Genomic DNA, 21,028 nt, shown 5'->3' on the forward strand with positions numbered 1-21,028 from the left:
CGATGGGGCTCAGCGGTTGAGCGCTGGTCTCCTGCATGCCAGGTCCCAGTACCTCAAAGAAAAAGAAAAAAAAGGACACAGTAAGTGCGATGAGAAGGTTAACTTGGTTCCCCTGCATCTTACTGCATTAAATATGGTTGTAGACTATTTAAAGATATGTATTTGTATGTATGATGGCTTCAAAACTCAAGCCAACTGCTTCTCTGGTGATTTTTCTCATGTTGAGGTGCTGGGGTGAGATGATGGAACCGATTACTTTAGATTTAAAGCCAAGTTGTATGATTTTGTAGTAAAAGTCACGGACAACATGAAGGGTAATTTTTTTTCTTAAAATTTACAAAATCACTATACGTGAATGCAGTGTTGTTATAAAGGATTCATATGATACAGAAGAAACAAAATAAAATTCCCCTTCCTTCCACACTCAGCTCCTATTCGACTCCCCAGAGTGGCACCGGCAGTGGTTTGTTGCAGTCTTTTAGTCTCTCAAGTAATTTTGGCTACAGATTATTTTCATATACCAGCTTTAAACCCTGACTCCTTCCCCTCCAGGTGTTTAATTATGACTTCCCTCAATCATTATTTAACTCAGGTTAAAAAAAAAAAAAGTTTAAGAGAGCTTTTAAGCTTAATTCTATATGTCATGTAAGATGCAGTTGCTTTCTCATTCTTTGACTTAAAAATAAAATTAAGTTGCTATTTGAGATTGTACTCCTAAAATTTACTTATTACCTTTAATACCTGTCCAAGTGTACAGCAATATATCTTATGCTCTATGTGAAGAGATGATTAAATCTAACTGCAAATGGCAAAATGTGTTCCTGCCAAGTTTAGTGAACTATTTTAGAACATTACAAAGCAAATGAATTGTTTACTGTGTTTCGATAGAGGGCTTTGAGAAATAAAAAGTTCACATTATCTCTTATTTATAGTAAGATCAGCTTAACAAAAAAAATAAAGGGAAACTGAGGAGATAGTACTTAATACATTGAGGCTTTGTAAACTTTATTTTTTTAAAAGAGTTACTTATTTACTTTATTTTTTATCCCCACCCCCACCTCCAGATGGTTCTCTTGTCTGTCTGCTCATTATTTGCTCTCCTTCTCCAGGAGGCACTGGGAATCAAACCCAGGACCTCTGCACAGAAGGCAAATGCCCAAAGGCCTGAGCCATATCCACTCCCCGCAGGTGTGGTATCTGCTGGCTTGTGGCATCTGCTCATTTAGGTATCTGCTTGTTGCAGCAGCATGCAGCATCTAGCTCATTGTGGTGGGACATGGCATTGAGCTTGTTGCAGCAGGTGCAGGTGTCTGGTTTTGGAGGCACCAGGACCCAAATCTGGGACCTCCCGTGTGGTAGGCAGGTGCCCAACTTGTTGAGCCATATCCATTTCCTTGTAAACTTCATTTTGTTGTCCTTGAAATCACTTTCAATGCATATTTGGAAAGAGATCGTTTGGGAGGAATTATCTCAAGTCAAAACTAATTTACCCACAGAAATAATTTTAATGAGTTCCAAAATATTGCAGTTATGTTTTCCAACCATCATGCATTAAAACTAGAAGTTAACAATAAACAGACAACAAAATCCAAGCATTTGAAAATATTAAAGTATCTTCTAAATAACATTTCTTCTAAATTAAAGAAGAAATTAGAGATTGTTATGAAATAAATGACAAGGAGAGTGCTATAAATTGTTACTAAATGCTGTGGCCATAGCTATAACCTAAGAACAATTTGTAGCCCTATGTCCTTTCATAAGTAAGCAAAAAAAATGAAAATATAAGGTAAACATTCAAGTCACACAGCTAGAAAAAGAGCAACAAATTAAAAGGAAGGAATTAAAAATGATGAAAGTAGAAATAAATGCTTTAGAAAAAAATAGAGCTACAGCAACAACTAAAGTAGGATTGATAAATTAAACCAAAATTGGTTCTTTGAAAAGACCAAATAAATAGACAATTCTGACTGAGAGAGAGGGAAAATACAAATCTACAATATTAGGACTCAAAAATAGGACATAGTCTTTAGAAACGTAAAAGGCTCTTGTGGCAATTTTATGCTGATTAATTTTAAAGTCAAGATAAAATGGACAGACATGTAAACTTAATGTTGACAGAGGAGGAAGTATAAAATGTAGAGGAAGAGCTCCAACCACCATAGAATAAATTGCAAGGAAAGTAAAAACGGGGAAGTGGACTTGGCCCAATGGTTAGGGCATCCGCCTACCACATGGGAGGTCTGCGGTTCACACCCCGGGCCTCCTTGACCCGTGTGGAGCTGGCCCATGTGCAGTGCTGATGCGTGCAAGGACTGCCGTGCCACACAGGGGTGTCCCCCACACAGGGGAGCCCCACATGCAAGGAGTGCACCCCGTAAGGAGAGCCACCCAGCGCGAAAGAAAGTGCAGCCTGCCCAGGAGTGGTGCCGCACACACGGAGAGCTGATGCAGCAAGATGACTAAACAAAAAGAAACACGGATTCCTGTGCCACTGACAAAAATAGAGGCAGACACAAAAGAACACACAGCAAATGGACACAGAGAGCAGACAACTGGGGAGGGTGGGGCGAAGGGAGATAAATAAAAACAAAATAAATAAATCTTAAAAACCAAACAAACACACAGCAGGAAATTGATTTTTTTTAAAAAGTAAAAATGATAGCCCCCCAAAATACTATAGACTCAATATTTTACAGAAAAGTTCTTCCAAACATTCAAGGAGCAAATAGTTCCTGTGTTATTTTATCAAGTAAACATAACTCTGATACCCACAATTGAAAGAATACAAGGAAAGAAAATTATAGACTAATATGCTTACAAATATAGATGTAAAAAGTCTATCTAAATTTGAGACTTTATCCAAGTATAAATTTTTAAAAATTAACTTCTAAATATATACCATTACCAAGTAAGGTATATTCAGGGATTCAAAGTTATTTTAGCCTTTGGAGGATGGTGTAAATATGATATCCAGATAGATGCCAGAAAATGTACTTGATAAAACCGAGCATCTGTTCCAAATATCAATGCAATAAAAAGCATCCATAAGACACCAAATTAAACATATGCAAAAAGGTGAAATGTTGGAGACATTCCTACTAGAATCCAGAACGAAATAAGGATTCCTGTTTTCACAGGTTTATTCAGTATTATTGCCTTTATAGCCAAGACACAAAGCAAGAAAAGAAGAGTTGTAAATACTTCAAAGAAAGAGCAAAATTGCCTTAATTTGCAGATGATATGCATGTCCACCTGGAAAATCCAGTACAATCCATTGAAAAACCATTAGAATTCACTAAGGTGAAAGAGTACAATATAAATATAGATAAATCAATAACTTATCTACACATTATCAATAAACATAAAATGTAATGGAGTAAAAACAGTGCATTTATAATAGTAGCACAAGCTATGAAGGAATAGGATTGAGCTTCACAAGGAATGTTTAACACCTATTTGAAAACAATACATACACGTCACTAAAAGATACGACAAGGCCTGCGTAAATGGAAATATATTCAGTATTCCTATAGGGAAATATTCAATAATGTATAGACAGCAATTGTCTCAAAAGTAATCAAAATATAAAGTAATTCCAATAAAAATTCAAATGTGGTTTTTATTACTTGGTGGAGGGTGAGAGGAGGGATTTGATGATTTGATGTTCATTTAGAAGTTATTATACCAAAGGAACATAGAAATGTTTAGTTTTAAAAAAATAATTATGGGAACCACCCCAACCCTATATCCGGGGAGGGAGGAGAAGAGAAACAGCTAAGGGCAAGGTTACATAGGACTTTGTGAAACATTTTTAAAGGTTTGAAATTTTATTCTGTGGGAGATGGGAAGTCATTTGAGCAGAAGAGTGTCATGATCTGACCTGAATTAAAAAAAAAAAAATCTGGGGAGTGGATATGGCTTAAGCAATTGAGTGCCTGCCTCCCTTATGGGAAGTCCTGGGTTCAGTTCTCGGTGCATCCTAAAGAAGACAGACAGACTGCTACAACCAGTAAGATGCCACAACCAGCAGATGCCACAGCCAGCAGGGAGTGGAAGTGGCTCAAACGGTTGAGCAATCACCTCCCACATGGGAGGTCCCAGGTTCAGTTCCTGGTATCTCCTAAAAAAGAAGATGAGCAGACAATAAGCAGATGAGAGAGCCATCTTGGGGCAGAGGGAGAGGGAATAATTATTTATTTTAAAAACTCCGAATGCCCTTCAGAGCAGATTGCAAGAAGGGACATGAGTTGAATGATAATCTTAAAAAAGAAGAACAAAGCTAGAGGTCTCAGACTATCCAATCTTAAAACTTACTACAAAGTCACAGTAATCAGAACACTACGAGGGGGAAGCAGACTTGGCCCAATGGATAAGGCATCCGCCTACCACATGGAAGGTCCGCGGTTCAAATCCCAGGCCTCCTTGACCTGTGTGGAGCTGGCCCATGCGCAGTGCTGATGCATGCAAGGAGTGCCCTGCCATGCAGGAGTGTCCCCCACATAGGGGAGCCCCACATGCAAGGAGTACACCCCATAAGGAGAGCTGCCCAGAGTGAAAGAAAGTGCAGCTGCCCAAGAACGGTGCTGCACACATGGAGAGCTGACACAACAAGATGATGCAACAAAAAGAAACACAGATTCCCGGTGCCACTGATAAGGATAAAAGTGGTCACAGAAGAACACACAGCGAATGGACACAGAGAGCAGACAATGGGGGGGCGGGGGGAGAAGGGGAGAGAAATAAATAAAAAATAAAAATCTTTAAAAAAAAAAATTGAGAATTCAAAGATCAATCTTCTTGACAAGGATGCCATTTCACTCAATTGGGAAAGAATAGTTATAACAAAAATTGCTGAAAAAACTGGATGACCATATGCCAAAGAATGAAGGCAGGTTGCAGATATGGCTCAGGCAGTTGGGCACCTGCCTCCCACATGGGTGGTCCCAAGTTTGGTTCCTGGTACCTCCTAAAGACCAATAAACAACAAGCAGACAACAAGTAGAAACAACGAACAGACAATGAGCAAAAAATCAATGAACAGACAATAAGCAAGACAAAGAGCAAACAACAAGCAGACAGGAAGCCAAAAAACAAAACAAGCAGTGAGCAGGTGTGGCTCAAGAATTTGGGCACCCACCTTTCATATGGGAGGTCCCAGGTTCGGTTCCTGGAGCCTCCTAAAGAAGAAACAAGTAGACAATGAGAAAACAATGCGCAAAAACAATGCGTAAACAGATGAGGGAGCCATCTCAGGGGAAAAGAAAAAAGAATGAAAAAGGCCCCTTACCTCATACAATATACAAAAATCAACTCAAAGTGGATCAAAGACCTAAATATAAGAACTTTAAAACTCCTACAACACAGGTTCAAACAATGGGTCCAGAGCTTGAATTGAAATTCAAAAAAACATTATTCTTGTAGGGACATGTTGGTGTGGGTGTGATATATTTATCAAATAATGCACAGTATACTGTGGACTTAGTACGGGGTCTGTGGTGAGTAGTCACCTGACGAGCAAAGGGGTTCATAGAGAAAAAAAGGTTAAGAACCATTGTCCTAGAAGAAAACATAAGGAGGCCACCTTAGGACCTTGTGTTAGGCAGTGGTTTCTTAGACTTTACACCCCAAGTACAAACAACAGAAGCAAAAAAGATTAATGGGACCTCATCAAAATAAAAAATTTATGCTCCTCAAATGACTTTATCATGAATTTAGAATGACAATCTACACAAGGGGAGAAAATATTTGGAAACCACAAATCTGATAAGGGTTTACTATCCAGAATATATAAATAGTCTTTCAACTCAGCACTGCCACACGAAAGACAATTTTGAATTCTCAGGGCTCTGGTCTGAATTCTCAGATCCTCTGGTCAGGATCTCAGGGATCTACCTCCCTAGGAAAGGGGAGAAAGAGGAGCACGGCCTAAGGCTAACTCAGCTTTTGCCCCACAAATTTGGTCTCCTTGTTCCACCAGCACTTCCAGGCTGGGTGGGGACATGCCCTAGCAGCCTGGACAGGCTAAAGATCCAACCCTCTGAAGCTCCCTCTCTACTAACCAGGACTGATGATTGAGGATGCAAAGGGGAGTGAAATTATTCCCTATCTGGGAAAAGGAAGTAGGCTGCCAATGAAGGTTGGAGAACTGTCTCTGAGAGCATTTGAATTACAAGGCTCTTAGCTTCCAGGCGGGAACCTCTGTCACATTGACCCAGTCTGTGTTGCAGCAAACGTGCTCCAACCAGGCATTGAACTGAGAGGGCTGCCAAGGCATACCATCTGCTGGCAGACCAAGGAAGTCTCACGAGGAAATTAAAAGTAAATAAGCCCATTTAAAAAAAGTAAATAAGTTAACTAAGTAAGAGAGGCTTTTTCTGAACGTTTTAGCCTCTTGCCCCACGGCCCTCGGAAGTAGGTCTGCAACCCATTACTGGGTCTAGACCCCAGTTTTGAGCAACTAACAGGGATAATCCTAAAGACCCAGATTGACCCAAGAATTGAAAAACAGCAGTAACACAGAGTCTCTTGCCACTAAATCCCTATGAAAGCGAGAAATTGAGCATCTGAGTAAACTCACCATCCTAATCAGATGCCTAGACATCAGCGAAAGTTATAAGCCATACTAAGAAAATGAAGACATGGCCCAAGAAAAGGACTATATCAAAGCTCCAGAAGAGATGCAGGATTTCAGACAAGTAATGAGATGCACACAAATTTCTGAAATTAAATTAATGAGCTAAAGACACTATGACGGGAAGCAGACTTGGCCCAATGGATAGGGCATCCGCCCACCACATGGAAGGTCCGCGGTTCAAACCCCAGGCTTCCTTGACCTGTGTGGAGCTGGCCTATGTGCAATGCTGATGCGCGCAAGGAGTGCCATGCCACACAGGGGTGTCCCCCACGTAGGGGAGCCCCACGTGCAAGGAGTGCACCCCGTAAGGAGAGCCGCCCAGCGTGAAAGAAAGTGCAGCCTGCCCAAGAATGGCACCGCACACACAGAGAGCTGACACAACAAGATGATGCAACAAAAAGAAACACCAATTCCTGGTGCCACTGATAAGGATACAAGCCATCACAGAAGAACACACAGTGAATGAACACAGAGAGCAGACAACTGGGGGGAGGAAGGGGAGAGGAAAAAAAAGACAATACGACTAAAGAGATAAATGACATCAAGAAGACATTGAGGGAAATGAATTTGACTCAACTGATAGAGCATCTGCCTACCACATGGGAAGTCCAGAGTTCAAACCCCGGGCCTCCTTGACCCGTGTGGAGCTGGCCCATGCGCAGTGCTGATGCGCGCAAGGAGTGCCGTGCTACACAGGGGTGTCCCCCGCGTAGGGGAGCCCCACGCGCAAGGAGTGCACCCATAAGGAGAGCCGCCCAGCGTGAAGGAGGGAGCAGCCTGCCGAGGAATGGCGCCACCCATACTTCCCGTGCCGCTGACAACAACAGAAGCGGACAAAGAAACAAGACGCAGCAAAAAGACACAGAAAACAGACAACCGGGGGAGGGGAGGGGAATTAAATAAATAAAAATAAATCTTAAAGAAAAAAAAAAAGGAGATAGAGCTAAAATTGAGTCTAACTCAACAACTAGAGAAACCAGAAAAAGAACAAACCAACCCTAAAGCAAGCAGAAGAAAAGAAATAATAAAAATTAGAGCAGAAATAAGTGAAATTGAGAACAAAAAAAAAAAAAGAGAAAATCAACAAAACCAAAACCTGGTTCTTTGAGGGAATCAATAAAATTGACAAACCCTTAGCTAGACTGACAAAAGAAAGAAAAAGAGAGAAGACGCAAATAAGTACAATCAGAAATGAAATGGGGGAAGTTATGACTGACCCCTCAGAAACAAAAGAATCATAAGAGGATAGTATGAGAAACTGTATGCCAACAAACTTGACAACCTAGATGAAATGGACAAATTCCTAGAAATGCACGAACAGCCTACAGTGATGCTACAAGAAATATAAGAACTTAAAAAACCAACCACGTTTAAAGAGATTGACTTTGTTATAAAAAATCTCCCAACAAAGTAAAGTCCAGGACCAGATGGGTTCACAGGTGAGTTCTATCAAGCATTTGAAAAAGAATTAACACCAATCCTGTCTAAACTCTTCTAAAAAATTGAAGAGGAAGGAAAATTACCCCACGTATTTTATGAAGCCAACATCACCCTAATAACAAAGTCAGATAAACACTACAATTAAAGAAAACTGCAGACCATCTCTCTAGTGAACATGGATGCAAAAATTCTCAACAAAATACTTGAAAATCGAATCCAACAGCATATCAACAGACTTGAACATCATGACCAAGTGGGATTTATTCCTGGTATGCAAGTCTGGTTCAAATAAGAAAATCAATCAATGTAATATACCACATTAACAAATTGAAGAAAAATAGCCACATCATCTCAATCAATGCAGAAAAGGCATTTGACAAAATCCAGCATCCTCTCTTGTTAAAAACTGTTCAAAAGATAGGAATAGAAGGAAAATTCCTCAATATGATAAAAGGCATATATGAAAACCCCAAAACCAAAAACCTCCAGTGGGGAAAGATTGAGAACAAGACAAGGATGCCCACTGTTGCCATTGTTATTCAACATTGTACTAGAAGGTCTAGCTAGAGCAATTAGACAAGAAAAAAAAATTAAAGGCATCCACATAGGAAAAGAGGAGGTAAAACTATCAATATTTGTGGATGTCATGATCCTATATTTAGAAAATTCTGAAATGTCTACAACAAAGCTATTAAGCTAATAAATGAGTTCAGCAAAGGGGCAGGATACAAGATCAACATGCAAAAATCAGTAATGCTTTTGTATACTAGTATTGAACAATCTGAGGAGGAAATCAGGCGGAAAATCTATTTACAATAGCAACAAAAAGACTCAAATACCTAGGAATCAATTTAACCGAAGAAGTACAGGACTTATATGCAGAAGACTACAAAACAATGCTAAAAGAAATCAATGAGGACCTAAACAAATGGAAAGATTTTCTGTGTTAATGAGTTAGAAGACTAAATATCAAGAAGATGTCAGTCCTACCGAAACTGATTTATAGATCCAATGCAATACCAGTCAAAATTCCAAGAGACTACTTTACAGAAATAGAAAAGGCATTTACCAAATTCATTTGGAAGGGAAAGTGCCCCTAAATAGCTAAAAGCATTCTAAAAAGGAAGAATGACATGGGAGGAATTTCACTGCCTGACTTTGAAAACTACAGTCATCAAATCAGCATGTCATTGGCGTAATGACAGACACATTGATCAGAGGAATAGAATTGAGAGTCCAGAAATAAACCCTCACCTCTATAGCTAACTAGATTTGTCAAACCTACCAAATCCATGTTAACAGGGTAAAACAGTCTGTTCAACAAATGATGCTGAGAGAACTGAATATCCATAACCAAAAGAATAAAGGAAGACCCCTATCTCACTCCCTATACAAGAATCAACTCAAAATTGATTGACCTAAACATAAAAGCCAAGACCATAAAACTACTAGAACGAAATGTAGGGAAACATCATAAAGACCTTGCGATAGGTAGTCGTTTTTATACCTTACATCCAAAGCATGCACAACAAAAGAAAAGATAGATAAATGGGACCACCTCAAAATTACTTTTGAACCTCATAGGACTTTGTCAAAAGGGTGAAAAGGCAGGTGACTCAATGGAAGAAAATATTTGGAAATCTCATATCCAATAAAGGTTTAATATCCATGATATATAAAAAGATGCTACAATTCAACAATAAAAAGACAAATGACCCAATATAAAAATGAGCAAAAGTCTTGAATGGATATTTGTCCAAAGAAGAAATACAAATGGCAAAAAAAGAAAAGAAAAAGAAAAAATGTTCAACATCACTCATGATTAGGGAAATGCAAGTCAAAACTACAAAGAATTATCATTTCACACCTATCAGAAAGGCCACTATTAAAAAGAGAACTAGGGAAGCAGATGTGGCTCAAGCGACCAGGCTCCCATCTACCATATAGGAGCTCCAGGGATCGATTCCTGGGGCCTCCTGGTGAGGGCAAGCTGGCCCAAGCAGAGAGCTGATCCATGCAATGTGCTGGCCTGCGCAGGAGTGCTGACCCATGCAGAGAGCTGATGCAGCAAGATTATGCAACAGAAAGAAATACAGAAGAGAGACAATAAGAGATGCAGCAGATAAATAATCTTGAAAAAATAAAAATTAAAAAAGAAGAGAACTACAAGTATTAGAGAGGATGTGGAGAGATAGGAATACTTATTCACAATTGATGGGAATGTAGAATGGTACAGTCACTGTGAAGGACTGTTTGGCAGTTCCTAAAGAAGTTGAATATAGATTGGCCATGTAAATTCTGCAATACCACTATTGGGTATATGCCCAGAGGAACTGAAAGCAGTGACATGAACAGACATCTGCACTCTGATGTTCATAGCAGCGCTATTTATGTTTGCCAAAAGTTGGAAACAACCCAGGTGTCTATCAACGGAGGAAGGAACAAAACTGTGGTGTATTCACACAATGGAACATTACGCAGCTGTAAAAAGAAATGAGTCGTAAATCATATAACAACATGGATGAACCTGAAGAACATTATGTTGAGTGAAGCAAGCCATATACAAAAGGACAAATACTGTACGATGTGCTACTATGAAGTAAATATATTGTGTAACATATTGTATGATTCCATTTATATAAAATATAAATATATATTAATTTCTAAAGATAAAATTGAGTAGTGGTTATGTAGGGCTGAGGAAGGCACGCTAAGTGATGTGGAGTTTTTCTTTTTGGAGTAATGAAATAGTTCTAAAATTTTTTGTGGCGATGAATGCACAACATTGTGATTATACTAAAAGCCATTGATTATGGACTTCAGTAAGATCATATGGCATGTAAATATAGCTCAATAAAACTGCTTAATATATAAATAAGTAATTGTGCAAGAGTAGCCAGAAATAACAGCTCTGTACAACAGGGGAAACAGAGAGAGACTGAGAGGTGAAGAATTTTCTTGTTTAATTTTTTGTCTGTTTTTTGCTTATTATTATTATTGAAATAATGAAAATACTTTATTGATTGAAGTGATGAATGCACAGCTATGTGATTATACTAAATACCATTGTTTGGATACTTTGGTTGAATATTATGCTTTATTACTATGTACTAATAAAATTGATTTGTTGGAAAAAAGGAAAAGAATTACATTTTAAAAAACGAACTAAAGGAGGAGAGTTGCTCTAGAAAATATCAAAATGTATTTAAAAGTTTTATATTAGGGAAAAAAGAGATGACGAGGCAATAAGACAATGAAATCAAAAGGCCAGAAACAGGTCTACATATATACAGGATGGTATGGATAGATATATATGGGTAAGTTTGGACTAAGATAAAGTTGGCATCTTAAATAAAAAAGGTGAATTAACTAATAAATGGAGCCAGATCAATTGATGATCCATATAGCAAAAAAATAATGTTAGATCTCTGTATCTTACACACAGACATTTCAGGATGGTGGATTGAAGAGCTAAGTAGTAGAGCAGGGAAAAAAACCCACAAAAGCATAAAATAAAATATAAGAGAACTTTGAAAAGCATACTTAGGGTAAAGAAGGACTTTCCAAACCACAGAACAAGATATAACTATATAATATTTTGAGATTCTCTACAATGAAGAACAAAGTTTAAAAATCAGATGTTAAACTGGGAGAAAGTGTTTGCAGTATATAAAACAAAGAAAAGGTTAAGGGTCATAAAATACAAAGAAATCCTGTGAATAAGAAAATAAACAACCCATTAGAAGAAGAAAAAAAATCTAGGGAAGTTTATGAGCAGGAAATTTACAAAATAGAAGCACAAGAGGCCAGTAAGTGCTTTTGACCTGTGTTATCAGCAAAAGTTTTAAAAGTATTCAAATATTTAGTGTTGCTGAGGATGTAGAGATGGGCGCTACCATACCCTGACTATGGTAGAACTGAAATGCTTTGAAGAACAATTTGGCAATATTTCTTATGGTGAACATGCTCAGTCCCTTCCACCTAGCATTTCTACTTCTAAGAATTTTTCCTAAACGGCATTTACACCATTATCCAAAAAGATACCTATGAAATATTAATTGTATTATTATAAGTGATAGCAACAAAGAAAAAATTACCCTGGTGCCCGTGTTGCTTAGATAAGCAGTCATTAAAGGAATATTCATATATCCAGCAAAAAGATTGAGGTAGAGCTATATTTACGGGCCTGTATTTATCCAAAAGAGTACAATGTTAATAAAGCAAATTGGAGAAAAATGTATATCTATATATATTGATCTATGTAAATTTAGCATTAATGCTCTTTTTTTATTATGTATATGGACAAATATGCTTCAAAGGATTGACAGCAATTACTGGGGTACTTTTACTTTCTATTAGATATATTTCTCTAATTTTATATAACTTACATTGAATTGCTTTTGTATTTAGGAAGAAAAAAATGTTGAATGCATAGGAAAGGAGGAATAAATCTAATTGCTCTGAACAGTCCTAAAATTACTTCAAATCTGAGTTGGGCCTAATTTTTCACATAGGTTGTCAGTTATATGTGGACACATTTTCTATGTGAGCTATCATATATACATAGCTATGGTGTGATAGTCAAAGCCAATTACTACAAGAGAAAAACCTGAACATAATCAATAGTTTATCTTATAAGGTAATACCTAAGCCTCCTAAAGAACAATTGTTCTAATATCAATAATTCTAACTACAATATATGAATTTTCCTTCCCTTTTGTTTTTTGGTATCTGCAAATTCAAAACTTCCAAGAACACATTTCCATATAGCACTCTCTTCTAAGATAGCACTCATGGGTAAGTACATACTCGCAAATCTATAGAGGAATCTTAGACATTTATCAGGTACCTTGTGAACGAACAAAATTGCACTTTACTAAGAGCAGCAGAGTCAAAGAGCATGCTAAAAGAGTGGTCATGACTCTCATCAAATACACAAATCTTGAACAAAAGGTTACAAACCACAAAGCATTCTAGGTACTATTACAGATGTGTGTGATGAGATAACATTTGTTTTTCAAGTGAAGTGACTAAAATGGAGCACCTCCATTTATGTGATTATTTCTTTAGGTGGATGATGCTGAAGAGCCTGACAAAGCAGGGGAGAATAAAGCACCCAGTAAGTTCCAGTCCGTAGGAGTGCAAGTAGAAGAAGAGAAGTGGTGAGTATACACATGTTCATATCCTCTTTACTCTTGAAGTTTGGCAAGTATGATGCAAATTTTTTTTTTTCCATGATAAACCTGCAAGATTCAACAATATTTCCCACTAACTTTTGGGAATATTCGGTCAGCTCGAATCAATGTTAGATGATTCATTGCTGAAGATCACTCCATGTAAGTTTTAGCTAGAATACCGATGTGGGCACGTCACATACACATAAACACTGTGTATGGTACTCTCGGACTGCCAAATGATTCCTCTTCATAAAGCCTTTCTAAGAGGTTTTTAATATTTTATATATATATATATATATATTTGATATTATGATTAGAAGCCTCTGGAAACCAATATGACAATAGTTAGCAATAGTTATACATCAAACTATACCCATTGACCCAGTAATAATATTCATGGAGTTATCCTGAATGAAGTATTGTAAAAACAAAACAAAAACAAAGAATAATTATCAAACATCAAACAATAAAGGAAGAATTTTATAAATTATACTGTATCACCAAGGTAGAATATTATGTAGTTATTAAATGTAATTCCTAAATAAGATGCAGAAACATGGGGAATTGCTCATGATTCAGTACGTGAAAACGTTGAGCACATAATATCTGCTTATAATATCCACACAGATGGTCAAGGACTGAAATGCAGTATGTAAAAAATTGTAGGTCTAGGAGTGATTTTTTTCTTTCACTCTTAAGTGTTTACTCATTGTATTTACTTTAAGTTTCAATAATCATTGTTTTCAAGCCAACTCTTGTGGCACATATTTCTTAAATTCAATGCTTTAGAAAATTCTTTAAAAATGTAAAATTGTTAGACATGAAATATCTCATAGGAAGAAAACACATTCCTCCTCTCTTTTCCCAACTTGCTTGTTTTCCTCAGTGGTATTGTGGTTAAGAACACAGAGTCTAGAGCCAGAATACCTAGATTACATCCCGACTTTGAGCAAATTATTTAAGATCTTTGTGTTTTCTCCTTATATGTAACAAAAGGAGGGGGTGGGATAATTGGGTTAACCCCAAAGTGTTGCCATGACAAGTATTGTTAAATATATGTAGGGAAGCAGGCTTGGCCCAGTGGTTAGGGCATCCGTCTACCACAGGGGAGGTCCACGGTTCAAACCCTGGGCCTCCTTGACCCATGTGCAGCTGGCCCACACGCAGTGCTGATGCTCGCAAGGAGTGCTGTGCCACGCAGGGCTGTCCCCCGCGTAGGGGAGCCCCACACACAAGGAGCGCACCCCGTAAGGAGAGCCGCCCAGCGCGAAAGAAAGTTCAGCCTGCCCAGGAATGGCACCGCACAGATGGAGAGCTGACACAACAAGATGACGCAACAAAAAGACACACAGATTCCCAGTGCCGCTGACAACAATAGAAGCGGACAAAGAAGAACACGCAGCGAATAGACACAGAGAACAGACAACTGGGGTGAGGGAGAAGGGGAGAGAAATAAATAAATCTTAAAAAAAATATATATATGTAAAACTTTTAGAACTCTGCCTGGCACAGAGTAAGCAGTATATAACTCTTCTATTTTGCTTCTAAATAGAATCTTTAAATACTGAAGTTTCAAGAAAGCAATTATACCTCTGCCTTCTCTTTAAAAATAAGGGAAAGTCATCTCAATCTTTTTTTTTTTTTTAAATATGGAACGCTTCACGAATTTGCATGCCGTCCGTGCACAGGGGGCATGTTAATCTTCTCTGTCTTGTTCCAATTTTAGTATATGTGCTGGCAAAGTGAGCACTCAATCTTTTATTTAACTTCAAACATTTCCCAACAGTCAACTAGTATATCTTACCAAATAAGTGCCCTGAGATTTGTTCATCTGCAAGTATGCTAACTATTGTATTATTTGGGCATACCTAAAAGCAACCCCCAAGCTTCAAATAAACTAATTGTATCATGTTATAAAAAACTTGGGGAACGGATTTGGCCCAACAGTTAGGGCTTTCGCCTACCACATGGGAGGTCCGAGGTTCAAACCCAGGGCCTCCTGACCCATGTGGAGCTGGCCCATGCACAGTGCTGATGCGTGCAAGGAATGCCATGCCACACAGGGTGTCCCCCGCGTAGGGGAACCCAATGCACAAGGAGTGCACCCCTAAGGAGAGCTGCCCAGCGCGAAAGAAAGTGCAGCCTGCCCAGGAATGGTGCCGCCCACACGGAGAGCTGACACAGCAGGATGATGCAACAAAAAGAGACACGATTCTGGGTGCCACTGACAAGAATGCAAAGCGGACACAGGAGAACACACAGCAAATGGACACAGAGCAGACAACTTGGCGGGGGGGGGGGGGGGGGCAGGGATGGGGAGAGAAATTTAAAAAAAAAATAAATCTAAAAAAAACTTGAACAGTTAATGAATTACTGTCATTTGAAGGATGGACAGTTCCTCTTAAACAGAAATTTATTTAGAATTCATACCCCCCCAAAAGGGCTGGCAGACCGTTTTGGTGCTTAACTTTCCCTCAAAGTCACTTTATTGATAACCGCTCTAAAGTAATTAAGCATCTAAGTTGATGCAAATGAGAGTTTTGAACCTTTCCAAAAGAAATCCATTGTCAAACAAGCTCAGCCTGTATTACTTATACCCGCTGTCTCTAGTTATAATTCTTTTTATAATTTTGCCGGTAGTAATTCATTTAGATAAAATCTTGAAAAGCAAAATTAGGCAGATGAGATTACCTAAATGACAGCTGGGGGATTTTTTTTTTTTTAATTATCATATAAGAAAGAGGAGACTGCTGTTGTTTTCACACTGAATGGCCAACGGCAATCCTCTTCCCCAAATAAACAGACTGATAAAAGCACACTAACAAAAAAGCTAGAGAAAGAAAGCAAACAGAGCCAGAGAAAGAGATAATACAAAGAGAGGAAGATGAAAAGACCTTCTCAAAGGCCTGGAGACTCATTATCACCTTTTGAATCTATCACAGTTTAGGAACCAAAGCAAACACAACAAAGTCCACTTGACTGATTTATCTATTAATGGGTAAACTTGGAATTTGAGGGTGCTTTTAGGTGTTCCAAATCAAAATAGAAGGAATAGGTTAATAAAACTTTAGTTAAAAGTAAAATGCACTATCTTCAAGAAAAAAGAATCAAAATGGAGTATTAACCAGTTTTCCCGGTACATCTACATGTAGCCATGATATCCTCAAAATGCCTCAGATAGTAAAACTATGTTCCTTCTCTGGGGCTGCCTCCTGGTGGGGACTGTGTACCCAGGAATACTGCTTACAGGTCACTCGGTTAAATGTCATGTCAGAGCCTAGCCAGAGAGAATGCATGAAGATGTGGTTTTGTTGTTACAAGGCACTGGGGATTAAACCTGGGACCTTCTACGTGGGCAGCAGGTGCTCAACCACTTGAGCTATATCTGCTCCCCAGACTATTAATTAGGTCAGTGGAGAAACTTGTCATCGTCATCTTTGTCAAACACCAGAGCTCTTTCCCCAGTTTCTGTTTCGCAGGTCAGTTAGTGGCATTCTTCAAGGGGATCCACTAGGCATGTCTTTGCTGGCAATGCGGAACTGAACATAAGCAGAGCAGGCAAACCTTGCCACTCTCTTCCACAGGAACACTCATTTCCACCAAAGCTCTCTGCCCCATAACCTCCCGGAATCCTTGCCCACCTTCTCTCCCACCCTTCTGACTGCTCCCCAGGAATTTGTATGTGGTTCTCCTCCCCTTTCAAGGTGACAATTAGCAAACAAGTAAACCAATCCCTCCTGTTTACCATGGTGAGATAGCAAAGAGGCTCCCAGGGATCTTTCCTTTCCTTCCAAGAAACAATTGTATTTTAACAGAGGCCTCACACTAGACTTTCTTACTTTATACCGGGAGTGACTCTAAGGTAGATGCTAAAAGAAAGCATATTATTCCTTTTTCATTATAAAAGTAATATGTAAATTTATTTGGGGGAAAACATCTAGTTAACAGCTTACAACTCTCAGGGCTTCAGAGATATGAACAAGAGTGTGTGTGTATACATAGTCTATGTGTATATGTATGTACATATGTATGTGTATATACATATTATACATATGCATATATGTATATATGTAGAACAAAATGCATTTATATTATATAACATGCAATTATAATATTCTTTATAAATATTATCTCTTTTCTACACTGATTATGTATTATTGAATAATCCAATTAATGACTAAAAATAGTATTTATACATTGTGAAAATTTATTAATTACAGAAATGTATAAATTAAAAAATAAAAATCACCCAAATCTCATCCATTAATCATAAACTAATAAACAGGTATATTTTAACCCATACTTTTTCCATGAATATTTTTAAATAGTTGAAATCATCTTATATATATATATAAACGTTTTTAACCCAATATTATAACAGAAGCTTTCTCCATATTATTAAAATTTCATGGGAAATACCTCTTTTAATGGCTGCATAATATCCGAAATTTGCTTTCCCTTTCTTCCACTGTTGAGTATATACATTATTTCTAGATTGACATCTGATTAAAATTGGTGGGAAAAAAACACATGTCCATCTTTGTCTTCTGAAAAAAAGACAATAGTAAAAGGACTTCTTGTTTGTTTTGATATAAACTCCTGAGGATGAAGAGAACAGAAGAGAAAAAAATAACAGGAAATTTTGGAAGCTGGAAAACAGATGGACAAGTGATAACTGGCTTAGCAGACAAGACAAAGCTGAATCAAAAGCCAGTAGTGCAGAAATTCAAGACATAATTTAATTTAAATTTCACAGCCCACAAAAGGCTTGGGCCCCTCTGAAATGGGAGTGAAGATGGAGCTAAAAGCTCCTCAAATCTGCGGAGCCAATGGCAGCCCTTCCCCCTCAGACTGGCAGCATGGGAGGTTCATCTTCTTTGGCGGCAGTAAAGGTCTTGGGTCTGGAGGACACCAGCGCAGGATTAGTGTCCTGAAAACAGGGGCCTAAGTGAAAATGTACAAAGGTGATGCTGAGAACCCCCTGCCCAAGCCTTCTCACACTCACTCAGCTCCCAGAATCCAGGCAGCCCGGGGACTACCCTCTAGCCAGGCGTTTGGAAGAGTCTATTGTAGGAAACTGACCAGCCTGAACAAAAAAAAAAACAAAATCTACATCAGGGATTTTGCAAGGTAAAAGCCCAGCCAGATCACCCTACAATGAGGATTAGAGTGGCGAAGCCCCTCTCTAAAGCACAGATGTCTGATCAGGCTTTTAGAGTGCCCAAGGCTGAGCAGGCAGCCAAGGACTGGCAAACTCAGAGAGATAGGACAAGAGCTAAAAAGGCAAGACCATTTTTTATAAAGGAACATTCATGAAAACAGAAGTTGTTTTTGAGAGAAAGGAGAGGAAGATGTGCATAGAGAAGTCTCCAGGAAGAATGTGGAGGCTGATAAAGTCTTATACAGAGCATCTTCTTATCTCCTGAGGGCAAGGGTCAGGGTTAAGTAAAGAAAAGTGCTCTTACACCTTTAAATTGTAATAGGGGGAAACGGACTTTGGCCCAGTGGTTAGGGCGTCCGTCTACCATATGGGAGGTCCGCGGTTGACCCAGTGTGGAGCTGGCCATGCGCAGTGCTGATGCGTGCAAGGAGTGCCATGCCACGCAAGGGTGTCCCCCGCGTGGGGGAGCCCCACGCGCAAGGAGTGCGCCCGTGAGGAAAGCCGCCCAGCGTGAAAAGAAAGTGCAGCCTGCCCAGGAATGGCGCCGCCCACACTTCCCGTACCGCTGACGACAACAGAAGCGGACAAAAAACAAGACGCAGCAAATAGACACCAAGAACAGACAACCAGGGGAGGGGGGGAAATTAAATAAATAAATAAATCTTTAAAAAAATAAAAAATAAAAAAATAAACTGTAATAGGGGAGCGGGTGTAGCTCAATGGTTGAGCTCCTGCTTCCCAGTACAAGGTCCTGGGTTCAATCTCCGGTACCTCCTAAAAAAAAAAAAAGAAAAAAAAAAGTACAGTAGTGGAACTGAAAAAATAACCAACAGAAGAGTTGGAAGATAAATATGAAGACATTTCTAGGAAAAAGAAAAAGGAAGAGAAAAGCAAAGAAAGGAAAAAAATAAGATCTGTGAAACAAGTGATCCAACAGAAGAAGGGGAGCCTCAGAATGAGGAAAAAGGAAAATCTCCAGACAGTAATGGTACAGCGGCAGTTCTAGGCAGCAACCAGATGAAAAGGAGCAGGTCAGAAACTCTGTGAAAGATGGGTTCATGCAGCCATGTAGAAATGCCTAGCATGTTTCGATGCATGGAGCAGAGATACCCCACAACTGGGGGGATTTTGAAGGTTGAAACAAATGTACAGGAAATAGAATATTATGAGATCAGCTGTGAATTCTATTGCCTGGTCATAATAATGTACTCATAAAAAGCAAGTTCTAAATATTGATCTATCCAATTTTACAATGTAACTACATTGTGAGAATGAGAAGATACAAGGACAGACCAGAAGTGTGTGTGTGTGTGTTTGTGTGTGTGTGTGAGAAAGAGAGTGGGAGGGAGGGAGGGAGAGAGAGAATGAGTTATAAGGGTGGTGGTAAAGTGAGAAAACTCTAAATCTTCATCTTTCCTAAGGACAAAAAAATTTTTTAAATACCGATTTTTGTTATTTATAAATAGTGTTAAAAGCAGCAGCCTCTGTAGCAGAAAAGAGTTGCATAAGTGGCTGGGAATTTCTGTTTTTCATATCCATTTGTAGAACCCTTTGATTTTTAAAACTATGTGCATATATAATGGCTAAAAATAAAAACAGATTCAAAATAGTAATAAATAAGGTTGTGACAAATACCATTGTGCAATAAATATTTTCATTATTTTAGATTATTTCCTGCAGTGAATTACAGGGTCTAGGAATTCAAACATTTTTTAATGTTCCTCATATCCATTAGCAAATAGCTTTGGAAAAAAATTTGCACTGCTTTACATTCAGAGAGAGACACTTCTCAAAGTCACATCTTATACTTTTTTAAACAGCGTTAGTGGAGTAAAGTTGACATACAGTAAACTGTGCATATTTAAAGCATTCTTATTTGTCAGATATGTATATTTAAATGATATGAAACTATCACCACGATCATCATAAGAACTTATCACCCTCCAAAATTTCCTCATGCCTTTTTGTCATCAGTTTTTCCTTTCCACCCACCCTCTCCTCCCCTACCCTTCCCCCATCTGCTTTCTGTCACTCATTTGCATTTTCTAGAATTTTATATAAATAGAATCATATAGTATGTAATTCTTTTTGCCTGGTTCCTCTAAGTCAGCATAATTATTTTGAGACTCATCCATATTTTGCATGTTTCAATAGTTTCTTCCTTTTATTACAGAGTAGTATTCCAATGTATGGATATACAAAATTTGTTTATTCTTTCACCCACTGTTGAACAGTTGAGTTATTTCTAGTTTGGAGCATTTACAAATAAAGCCTCTATCAACATTTGTGTACAGGTCTTTGTGTGGACATTTCTCTTAGGTAAAAACTAGGAGTGGAGTGGCTGGCTGTTATAATAGGTGGATGTTCAGTGTCTTTAGAAACAACCAAAGAGTTTTCCAAAGTAATACCATTTTATTATACATTCCCACCAACAGTGTATGAGAGTTGCAGTTGCTCCATATTCTTGTCAACAGTGGGTGTGGTCAGTCTTTTTAATTTTAGAAATACTAATTGGTAGATAGTGCTATCTTACTATGATTTTAATTTGTATTACCCTAAGGCATAACAATGTGGAACATTTTTTTTCATGAGCTAATTTGGTATCCATATTTCTTC

At 38.4% G+C, this 21,028-nt stretch overlaps 1 protein-coding gene and 1 non-coding gene across 33 annotated transcripts in view; one reads left to right on the forward strand and one right to left on the reverse strand.

The window, feature by feature from the left end:
* DLGAP1 (DLG associated protein 1) overlaps positions 1-21,028 on the forward strand; it is a 1,067,602-nt gene that overhangs the window by 1,005,489 nt on the left and 41,085 nt on the right. For all 32 annotated transcript variants that reach the window (XM_058277444.2, XM_058277451.1, XM_058277472.2 and 29 more), the window contains one exon: positions 13,145-13,236. In XM_058277444.2, the coding sequence (XP_058133427.1) occupies positions 13,145-13,236 (92 nt within the window). The remainder of the gene's footprint in view (positions 1-13,144; positions 13,237-21,028) is intronic.
* Positions 14,895-15,001, reverse strand: LOC111759405 (U6 spliceosomal RNA). The gene has a single exon (XR_002793393.1). It is a non-coding gene; the product is annotated as a U6 spliceosomal RNA (small nuclear RNA).

This window comes from Dasypus novemcinctus, chromosome 16 (assembly GCF_030445035.2).
Source record: "Dasypus novemcinctus isolate mDasNov1 chromosome 16, mDasNov1.1.hap2, whole genome shotgun sequence".
Taxonomy (NCBI): domain Eukaryota; kingdom Metazoa; phylum Chordata; class Mammalia; order Cingulata; family Dasypodidae; genus Dasypus; species Dasypus novemcinctus.